General features: G+C 36.9%; 1 protein-coding gene across 3 annotated transcripts in view; it reads right to left on the bottom strand.

Annotated features, from left to right (window-relative positions):
* The window catches only part of Itpr2 (inositol 1,4,5-trisphosphate receptor type 2), a 462,398-nt gene that overhangs the window by 98,180 nt on the left and 352,196 nt on the right, over positions 1-12,022 (bottom strand). For all 3 annotated transcript variants that reach the window (XM_047550877.1, XM_047550878.1, XM_047550879.1), the window contains one exon: positions 93-200. In XM_047550877.1, the coding sequence (XP_047406833.1) occupies positions 93-200 (108 nt within the window). The remainder of the gene's footprint in view (positions 1-92; positions 201-12,022) is intronic.

The raw sequence follows: 12,022 nt of genomic DNA on the forward strand, positions 1-12,022 counted from the left end.
TTGCTCTAGGAAAATATATGAATATGGTCTCAAATAGAAAGTAAACATATTTTTTCACAGTTGGGCCCTTTCAAGAAATAATAGATGGTTACCTCGATCTGTGCGGTATGGTTGGCATAATATTTTAAGGCTTCGTCTCCTTCATCTGGATCTGATCCTGGTTTGAGCATCTGCTGTAACAGTTTGTTGTGGCGAGCCAACTAGAAAGGGAAAAGGATAAAGGTTTGAGATATTTTCATTTGCCCTTTCTTGGTTCACATTTCAAAATTCCTTTGTCCATTTGTACACACAGCTTCCCAGTCCTGTGGTTAATAGTAACTAGTTATTTTTCAAGAAAGTATGTCTATATTTGAAAGAAATAATCAAGTCATTAAGAATCAGTTATTAATATTTTTTGATTAAATTTATGTTTTTAATAAATACATGGCTGTGCCAGGAAGAAGAAATGTCCAGTGATAGAGATGTAAATAATATTCCCTATAATAAATTTAAACTACATGTACAGATAAAACTGCTCGATCAACAGTGCAATAGATCAGAGGGTAGTGGATGCAATATAAAGGGTGGTTTCCTGGGTGGGCATAAGTAGGCCTTTGTATTTCTGAAGGGTTTCTCTTAATGGTATCTAATCAAAGTATCCCATCAGTAGTTTGTACTGAAGTCCTACACCTTTGCATCTTAGTCTGTCAAAATTGGCACTTCATGGCACTTCAATTTTACTGTAATTGAAACTGGGCATTTAAAAAACAAAAATTTCACCTTAAATTATTTTCAGCTACCACTGATAGAAGTAATCTTTCTCTCTTATTTAAATGATTATGGTATTTGCAAGCTGGTTCTCTTACTTTGTAGATAATTAATACATATTGCCTTCAGATGTCTCTTTTATGGTTGTCTTGAACAATTCCTGAGACCTTGCAATGTCTTTAACCTTTCAAATGTTCTAGTCCTCAAGTTCCCTGAGGATTTCAAGTGACACTCTGCTACATAATTCTTTTATTACTAGCATAGTACATGTGTCCCTTCTGTGTCAGATACTATCCTAAGAATTTTAAGTCCATGATCTCATTTGCTCCTACTAAGAAATCCTGGGGTACATACTATCATTATGCTAAAATCAAAGATGGGGAAACTGAGGTACAGAGAATGTGGAACTTGTCTATAATGACATAACTAGAAACCAGTAGAGCCAGTATCGAACTTAGTATAGCTCCAGAATCAATATTTTATCAACAGTATAGAGCAATAAACAAGTTCTACCAAATGAACACTTTCCTTGGAAGAGACAATTTGACAAGTTAAATATTCATTCCATTGATGTTGCTCTAGAACAAATAATTTTTGAAACTATTATTTTAGAATTTACTTTCAAGGATATTTGTAAATCACTCAAGAAAATCATTTCCTGATTTTCACTTACATTTTATATTCAACTAAATGTGAATTATACAGACTTTTATTAGAAACCATAGTCATGAAACTTGATGTGACTTGTAGGTGTTTCTAAAAATCTAAATGAGTTTCAATGGATAAAATCATTGCAATTATTCAGGCACATCTAGCAAGTGGCAAAAAGTAGATAGTTCATGAATGTAAAACTAGCATGATTTTTTAAAATATTGAATCTAGGGCACAAGAAGAATTAAGGATGTGTTATGGTATATATCTGAAATGTCCCCCAAAAGTTCATGTGTGAAGGCTTGGTCTCCAGCTGACGGTGCTGTTGGGAGGTGATGGAACCTTTAGGATGTGGGACCTACCTGGAGGAAGTCAACTTACTGGGGGGGTGTCCTTGGAGGGGATACTGGGACCCTTACCCCTTCCTGTCTCTTTTCTGTTTCCTGGCTTTCACATTGAAAGTAGTTTTGCTCCACCATGGCTTTCACCTGAAGCTCAGACTCACCACAGGCATCAGAGCAACAAGGTCAAGACTCGGTCTTGAACTAAAACTAAAACTATGAGCCAAAATACATCTTTCCTCCTTTTAAGATATTTATCTCAGGTATTTTGTTATGGGGCTGGAAATGTAACACAAGCTGACTCTAAAATTATTTATCTGAGCAATTAAAGTTTAGAAATGTCACTTACAAAGAGAAAATACAGGAGAAGCAAATTTAGGGGGAGAAGGTCAGGATTTTCGTCTGGACACCTAGAAACTTTCAATGTCACCCTATAAAGGAGACAAGGAGCATGCTGTTGGATAGGTTTGTCAAAAGTTCTAGGCAGAGATTAGGGCTTGATTATATAACAGGGTTGTCACTGGTAAGTAACAGTTATAGGAAGTCATTGTTAGGTTCTAAGCCTCTGTACTAGGCACCAAGAGACCAGCCTAAACCTCAACATGAAGTCAATCGTACTAAAGCTCCATGGCACCAAACTGAAACTAAATTGCCATCTGAACTTCCAAGAAATCAAGAAAAAGGTTAAGAGTCAAATTCCCCATAAGGCCAATTTCAGTCTACATGATAGACTTTTTGATTTTTAGTTCTATTTTAATCTTTACAAATGGGCAATATAAAGTAACCTCATGTCAATCAGTCAGTTGTTTTTCTGTTGTCTACTTCCCTGCTCCTGTGTTACAGGGAAAGTAACTTTGTTCTTTATTCCTGCTTTCCTCAACCCTTTTCTGTTGATAAAACCAATCTCTTTACATTTATTGGACTTTATAGAGAATAAGTACTTCCCAAGTCTAGGAAAAGAATTTCATGTGTCTAGAATCATAAATAAAGCCAATCAAGATCTTTAAATAAAATTTGCTATAATTTTGTTTTTTGATGTCACAATATGGCTGACATTTAAAATCATGAACCTCAGTGAAATCATCTAAAATTGAGCTTAGACCAAGAAAAGAGCTCCATGGAATCCAAAAGAGATAAGGAAGATGAAAACCATCTGCAAAGAAGACTGAGATAGCTGGGTCAGCATGCAGATACAAAATAGTGCAATGGAGCTTCTGGAAGCCAAGTAAAGAAAGGGTTTCAAGGTGGAGGGAGAGATCATGGGCATCAAGTGCTGCTGATAAGCAGGAAGTGCCATTCTGTTTTGCAACTCAAAGTCACTGAAAAGTGTGACAGCAGCAGCTACAGGTGGTAAGGAAAGAAAAGTGTAGGGAGTTTAGATAAGAACTGGAGGAAAGGAGATTAAAAACAGTGAGTGTGAGTGCAGGAAACTCTTGAGGACCACTGCTTTTGGGAGAGTCAAGGAAAGAGTGGCTAGCTAGACAAGGAGAGGGGCAAAAGGGAGCTTTTGTCTTTAAATATGGGAAATGTCAGGCTTGATTTTGATTTTGAGAAAATGGGAACCATTGCTGGAGTGATGTGAGGGAGTGTGGAATGGTACAGCACTAAGTGGAAAGGTTTGCCTTAGAAAATGCACCCCGGGGAAAGTGAGGTTTGGGGGTAGGGGTTAACTGTGACAGCGGAAACACAGAGAAGCTATTTTCTGGTTACTTTTATTTTCTTGGTAAAATAGGAGGCTGATAATGAGGATGAAAGAGGAGGCACTGAATATTTAATGAAGCAAAGGTGTGAAGCAGTCAGGTGAGGACAGAGAATGACTTGGAGAATATGTAGGACTGTTGAGAAGACCCAAGGGTCTCCTTTATGTATGGTCAGAGTGAGATAGGTATGCGTGTTTGTTGGGTTCTCTCCAGTGGCATTCGGCTATCTGGGTGCAGGCATATAGGAGACAGAAAGTTGTAACTAATGAGATTTGTGGTTTGGTTGGATGAGGTCAACACTACCAAAAAAGACAAACAGGAACTAAGAGTCTATGCAAGGAATTTAAACAGGACTATGGAATCTAAGTTGAAGGAAAGAGGAAGTGAAGCCAGGAGGGATCATAAAATGATGGTAGAATCAATGAATTGTAGCTTCTAATGAGTTTTTTTAAAAGGGTAGTAACTGGGGAACCAGAAGGAAGTGCTAGTGAGGAAGAACTAGTCCACGTGCAATATTTGCAAAGAAGCTTACTGACAGTGAGGGAGCACTGATTAGTAATATGAGTTGCAGGTACACCCATCCTGCTACCATCTAACTGTGTCTCACGCCTCCTTCCCCACCCTGTTCAGATCCATTGTCATTGTTCACTAGGAATACTGCAATAGCTTTTTTTCCCTTTTTTATTGATTCTTTTTACTGTTACACATGACAGTAGAATTCATTTTGATAAAATTATACATGCATATTTATATCTTATACTAATTAGGACCCCATTCCTGTGGATGCACACAATGGTGGGATTCACTTAGGTTTTTGTATATATATACATAGGAAAATTATGTCAGATTCATGCAATAGCCTGGTAACTGGTCTCTTGCTCCACTCCTGTCCTCCCGAGTCTAGTCTTAACATAGGAGTCAAGCTGATCCTGCTAGTCGGATTATGTCTTTTTCCTGCACAGAACCCTCACATGGCTGTTATCTCAGAGCAAGAGACCTGTCCTCACTACGACCCTCTGACTTTCCTATACCTCTCTCCTGCTGCCCTCCCCCTGGTGACTCAGTCCCAGTCACACTGGTCTCCCAACTGTCCCTTCAACCCCAGGAGCACATTTTCAACTCAGGGTCTTTGCAGTTGCTGTTCTGTTCTGGATTTTCTTCTTTTAGACACCTGCATGTCTAGCTCCCCTCCCTACTTCTGGTCTCCTTTTCAATATTGTCTTGCCAGTAACCAAACTTTAAAAGATCAACCCACCCTCCACCTGCCTCCCCTGGTCCATTGAATCCCATTTCCTGCTTTAGTTTTCCCCATAACACAAACAATGATTTGACAGTATATTTTGTAATTGATCTGTAATTGATCTGTAATTGATTTTGTAATTAACTCCCCCTTCAAGAATGTAAATTAGGATATGATTTTCATTTGTTTCACACAATGCTATATTCCCAAGGCTTGGAACATTGTCTTACACAGAGTAGGTGCTCAATGAATATTTTTAATCAATTAAATGTAAACCAGAACTCTTTAAACCTTAGTTCATAGCCTCCCAAGGTAAAATAACTTAGTAACTTCAATAATTTCTCCTTAATTTATTAAAAAGCTTTTACTTCTTTACAGTTTATGATATTAAAATTAGTGCTGGGTAGGTGGCACATGCCTATAATCCCAGTGGCTCTGGAGGTTGAGGCAGGAGGATGGTGCATTCAAATCTAGCCTCAGCAAAAGTGAGGTGCTAAGCAACTCAGTGAGACCCTGTTTCTAAATAAAATACAAAAGGGCTGGGGATGTGGCTCAGTGGTCGAGTGCCCTTGCGTTCAATTCCTGGTACCCGAAAAAATAAATAAATAAAATTAGTAAGATTGTTTTAAGAAAACAATGCTATTTTATGCAACATAAAAAATAAACATATAGGTAAAGAACATATAGGTAAAGAAGTCTATAGAAATAATTTACATTTAGTATATCTTGCTTAGCAGAAACATTTTAAGGCTTCTCTTCTTTCTGCTGTCTTAATGAGATAATTTACATTTATTTTGTTTAATGGCAGATATAAAGCACTCTAAAAGGCACTTAAAAAAAAAAAAAACAAACTTCTAGTTCTCCCTGCACATGTTCAAAGTCTTAAGCAACATTTTCATTCAGGATTATATAAGTTGACTACATATATCTTAGAAATTTTCAAATATATAATTTAAAAAAAAAGAAAAAAAGAAAAATAATTGCACCATTCTTTTCTACCTGTTCTTCTTTTATATTCTTTGCCCCTGAGGGTCCTTCCTGACCAAGCAGCCTGCTTGCTCTTCTCTGTTCTGTACTGACACAGTGCCCTGCACATACCTATATCATGAAACTTCTCATATTTTATCTTACTCATTATTTCTCTCCAGTGGGCTGTGACATTCTTAAGGAAAAGGGCCTGGTCTTACTCATCTCTGTATTCTCAGAGCCAGAAACAAAACTTAGTTCATAAAATAGGCTCAATAAATATGTGTTGAATCCATGAAGAAAGTGGCTAACTGATGACATACACCTGTGTGTTAAGAGTAAGCATGGGTTCAGTGAATTGTTTCTATAAAGAAGAAAGGTGAAGAAATCTGATTAGAAATCAGATGATAATTCCTAGAAAAAAATACTTTAGTGTTTTTTTCTTGCTTCATGGTTATTGATGTGTACATGTCCCTTCCAGTAGATTCTAAGTGATTTGGGAAAGGGCTATATAGCAAAGCCAGGACAGTAGCCCAACCATATAAACAAAACACAGGAGAATTAAGAAATATCTTAGTGATTGTGAAGTACATGAAATGGTATCAATATAGAGTCTTTTTGGTCCAAATTTATAATTTGCTAAAAGTAAAACACAACTTCTCAAAGACCAATTAACATATGCTTATTAGTTTTCAAAAAATTTAATTCCCTATGTATGCAATTCTACTAAAAATATTATGTAGAATAACAATACTGTCAACCAAAGGCAATAAATTTTCTTAATGATGGACTCTTTTGACACACTTTGTTTATTATAGCCTGCCATGTACCTTTTTATGACATTAAAACAACAATGACAACAAACCCAGCATCCAAAGAAAATATAGTACTATCATTATATGCTCTGGGAAAAAAGGTGAAAAAAAATGGTAAGTTCCTGGACAGTTTGGCACATCATGGAAAGATGTCACAGTAAGAAATCTAATTTAAACTCTAATTAAAAACTGAAAAACAGGTAGTGACGATATTCAAGGACTATACCTTATGACATCCAACTTGACTATTGACAGAGACACAACAGTACTTGAAATTAGCTGATGTCACTACACAGAAAACCAAACCAGAAAACCAAAAACAATCAATATTAGTAATTATAAGAGTCTGAACCTGCACAGCTTCCCTGAATGTTAAAAGGAATGATATCATAGGTAGGAAATCCCTTGGTCCTAGAAATACTTGTAATCCATAAGAATATTCCTAGAAATACTTGAAATTCACAAGAAAACAATTGTCAAAATAGTAGCAATTATTTTATATAGGGGAGGGAAATTATATCTGTTTGGCATTCATAGTTAGTATGTGATGCCAAAAGAATTCTTCCAAAAAGAACACTATTAGGCCATTATCACAAATAAGAATAACAGGCCTGGGATTTCTTGTCAACCACCATAATGACTATGGTTTTGGTAACTGTCCCCTAAAGGGAATATATGCCTGTGTGTTAAGGCTTGGTCCCCATGAGTCACACCATTGGGAAGTAGTGAAATCCTTTTTTTTTTGGGGGGGGGGTACTAAGGATTAAAATCAGGGGGAGTTTTATCACTGAGTTACATTTCTAGTCCTTTTCATTTTTTATTTTTAGACAGCATCTCACCAAGTTGCCCAGGCTGGCCTTGCCCTTGTGATCCTCGCCTTAGTCTCCAGAATGCCTGGGATTACAGGCGTGGCTCACCATGCTGGCCAGGTGGTAAAATCCTTAAAAGATAGAGTCTAGTGGAAGGTTTTCTGGTATTGGAGGAGCAGGCCTTTGAGGAGAACATTGGGACCCCAGCTCCTTCCTCTTCCTCCCTTTCCTGTGCCAGGCATGAAGGGAACAGGCTTCATGCTGACACACAATCCCCACCATGATGGCTTGCCTCACCATAGGCCAAAGCAAGGGGGCCAGTGGGTCATGGACCAAAACTCCAAAACAGTGAGCAAAATAAAACTTTCTAAGTTGGTTGTCTCAGGTAGTCAGGAAAGCTAACACAATAATATTAAAGTATACATCAAAATGCAATATAATAAATGGGCAGGCATATGCATATATATTACAATATAATAAATGGGCAGATATAGATCATATATATATAATACATGTATATATAAATTTATTTTTTTAAGGTGGGGTGAAGAAGGAATCAGTAATACTGTCAGAGAAAGCCTTGTGGAAGAATAAAAACATATCCTCCATAGGTGAATACTGCTAAGAAGGGGTAAGGATTCCTTCATTATTTGTTGGAGATAATTGTGCACTTCCTCATCAATCATGACATACTGTCATTCAGTTAAATAAAAGTGAAACCAAATAGGAATAAAAAATGTGTACAAACCTTATACACAACCACATATACCTGTAGCAGAGTCTTTGAAGAATATCATGCATTTTTAAATTCAAGAATGGGGAATAAAGATGACAATTTTGAGGTTTCTGTTTGGTTGGTGACCTATATTAAAACATTCCATATTTATCTTCTTACCATTAGGATTTTAATGGTCATTAATGTTGATAGATATATACATAAAACATAAAGCATATATCAAGAAATTGTTTTTGAATGACACTGAACAGTAATTATTCCTTGGTGCTTCTCATTTGTGGCTTTTTTAGTGTGTTCAACTTTTACTAATTGGTAAAACTGTGACACAGCAACTGGCTGCTCCAAGATCACAAAATGAGCTGGAGCCTGAAGTTAGAATAATTGCCTTATGTGTTTAGGCTAATAATTGTGCAATGCTTTCAAACTGAACACCATTCCCATTTGAAGCAGAGATAAATGAGCAAAAGAGAGTATAAACTAAGGTTTTACCTATTCTTACATAAAATAGAAACTCTCATTTTCAAAATATGTGGGTTATTATTTTCCATCTGATTTTGTGATCCTGTTATGTGCAAAACTCAAGTTTAACTAGTGTGGTATTATAGAGATAAGATATATTTTGTTCTTTTTAGCAAACTGTCTTCCTGGAATTGGAGAAATTAAATCAATTATAGTTACGTGATTTAATATGAGGTAAAATAGGGCAGAATTACTAGGAACCACATTTGGTTTGGTGCCACCAGAAAAAGAAACATATAGATGTGTACCTGATAAAGAAAGGTCTTAATAAAATGTCCACAGGTAGAAAGGAGAAAGGAGAGAATGGCATGAGAGTACCCTGGTACCTCTGAGTATGATCTTATTTGGAAAGCGTCTTTGTAGGTATGATCAAATTAAGATGAGATCATTCTGGATTAGGGTGGACCCTCACCCATTAACTAGTATCCTTAGAAGAGGAGAATATGGGCTCAGACAGACGCATAAGGAAAAGAGTCATGCGACAGAAGAGACAGGGTAATTTAAGTCAAGAGGGACCAAGAATAGCCAGTCAACACCGAAACTGGGAAGGGACAAATAAGGACCCTTTCCTTAAGCCTTCACAGGACCATGGGCCTGCCAACGCCTTGATTTAGGACTTCCAGCCTCAGGCATGGTGAGGCGCTGTCTGCTGTTTTGAGCTGCCCAGTTTGTTCTGGTTTGCTATGGTGCCCCTAGAAAACGAGTACAAATACAAACCATAAAGCAATTTCCCTCTTAACTGTGACAAGGTGAAGTGAGATTGTCTTCACCATCCCTTTCCCTTGTATTGATAAGGGAATTGTGGATTAAAGAGGATCCATTTGGGAATGGTGCCATTTGTCCAGAGCTGCTGTCAATACTAAGAGTTCCTTAATAAAGAATACAGACCAGAGAAGTAACAATTCTTCCAGAAAGTTGATGCCAGAATTACTAGTCTGTTAAGAGTAGGGTCCAAGTCATATCAAGAAGAAGAAAAGGGCTTTCTCACATGAGACTGAACTGTGTGGTCTCAGCAAGAAAACAGTCACATGGCAGGGGGTCACTTAGAAGGAAACCAGCTTCAGGCATTTCTGGTAGAAAGGAACACATTCCTCTGCTGGCAAGGCCAGCAGAGCCTGGGTGGCAGGAAAGCTCTGTTGTATCCAGCGGAAGTCTGAGGTTAAACAAGGGCAGTGAGCAAGGACCCTTCTAAAGGAGGAAATGGTAGAGTTCCCCAAAGGAGAGGGGTGAGACCACAAGAGAGGTGAGCAGGAGAAGACAAGCGGAGAGAGAGGGTGGGGAAGGATAGCAAAGACAGGCTACGAGGAGCAGAGGAAGACCCTGATTTTTCACCAAATAGTAGAGTGAAAGGGGTTAGTTGGAAACAGTAAATAATCTCAGTCTTAAAAAGTTAATTTTCATTCTTTTTTCCTTTCCCAGACATCATTTTCCCTAGTCAAACACAGTTGTCCACATTGCCTTGAACAGATCTGGGTTGCAACTGGAAGAGAGACAGAAAAAAATGACATTTCTTTGGAATTCCAAACTAAGCTCTAGAGAATCCAAAGAAAAAGTACCCAAGGACAGCATGGCAAAAGGAAAGGGTGGCCATAGATGAGAAAGAGAAGGATCATTCTGAGAAATCTGGTTTGACAAACTTGGGGAAAAGACGGCTGTGGACGATTCCTGGGCCACCAGAACAGAGGACCAAGACTCAAAGGCAAGCATGAAATCTCAGACATCTCAGACTGTTTTTTCTCATCTCTCTCTCTCTCTCTCTCTCTCTCTCTCTCTCTCTCTCTCTCTCTCTCTGTCACACACACACACACACACACACACACCTATAGGGACATACAAAAAACTGGTCCCTCCCCTCCTTCAAGCACAGTTGGAGGAGGGACCCTGGAACACCAGCATTACTCTACACACTAGTGCCTTTATCCAAGGAGCTGTAAAACCATTGTAAGTTTTATTAATCTAATATATAAATAAATCCACTATCAGCGTTAGGGATCAGTTATTTCCATTATAGCACTGGCCAAACAAAGATAAAAGATATGGGCAAAATAATAAGGAATTCAACAAAAATTTTTTGAAAAGTTTTTTAAACTAACTCCTGATTTTTGAATGAACTAGACTGCTATTAATTAGGACCTATCTTAAATTTTAGCAAAGCAGTAATCAATTAGTGATTATATTAAATAAATGGCTTATAATGTAGGGCAAAGCAGGAGAAAAAAAAAAGACAATGACCCTCAAGAAACATTTTTAAAATGATTTAAGGCAGCTTTCAGTATGTAAGCTATCTTTTGTAATAAGATTTTGACATAAAGCCTTACAAAGTGTTGTGATGGGCAGTGTAGGTTTCCTCCTTATTGCTAATGAAGGTCCTAATAGAATATTTTTCTGGGGCTGCTGCACAGGAATCACCTAGAAGCTGTTGTAGATACAGATTCTCAGGCGCCTCAGACTTTCCCAATCAGAAACTCCAGGGTGGGGTAAGGGTGCAGCCATCTGCTTCAATATTAGCCCTCCAAGTGACTGCTATTCTGCTCACATCTGTCAACTACTTCCTAATAGTAGATCTTATCTCCAGAAAAACTGGATTCTTAACCAAAAATCTACCATTCTTTAAATAAAATTAAACATAAAAGAATCAATGTTTTTAAAAGGCTTTTTTCCCCTTTAAAACATATAAGAAAAATACAAATATTTAGAGAAACTTACTAACAGTAGGACACACTTTTCAAAATGAAATTGGAGCCAGACCTATAAAATGTGTTCCACTTAATTTTTAAGAACTAGTGATCACTAGTAGCTTCAGAGTTCAAAATTCATTTTGCTCTCCTGTAAAGATTCCTGTGCTAAAATGGCAAAAATTACTTTAGTCTCATCAAAATAAAATTTTAGCTTATAAAATACATAATACATGAAGTATATTAGTTCATAAGTTTGGTTTATTCTCATGAAAAGACTAGATGAACAAACTTTTATCTTCTAAACCAAGTTTTTTCCCTTATAATTATTTAAGACAAATTCATTCATTATTTCCAGTTTTCAACTAAAACTGGTCATATCTTTTCTCACTTCTAGAGTTTAGAAATTACTTATAATTTTATATTTTCATGCAAATTTTAATGAAGTAAAATGCTTAGCTGCTTCTGATATCAACATCAGAATACAGATTAATAAGTCTGAATGACTAAAACTACATGAAAACAATAGGTCATCTTATATGACATCAGTATTTTAATAATCCAAATTTGTTGTTGTTGCAGTGTCCTTTTCAAAACACATAAAAATATTTTAAGATGAGAAAGCAAGAGCAGAAAATGATTCTACGTGTTAAATGGGGTTATCCAAAAAAGAGAGAAACAAAAAAGAAAAAGCAAGGGATCTCTAGTAACCCCACCAATGAGGCAAAAATTGGAGCTTTTTCTTTTGTCCTACAGGTTGATGAAAGAGGTAAATTTCTTCTACCTTACTTCTTTTGAGGTAACTAATGACAAGTCTTTGAAA

This window comes from Sciurus carolinensis, chromosome 4 (assembly GCF_902686445.1).
Source record: "Sciurus carolinensis chromosome 4, mSciCar1.2, whole genome shotgun sequence".
In the NCBI taxonomy this organism is placed as follows: Eukaryota; Metazoa; Chordata; class Mammalia; order Rodentia; family Sciuridae; genus Sciurus; species Sciurus carolinensis.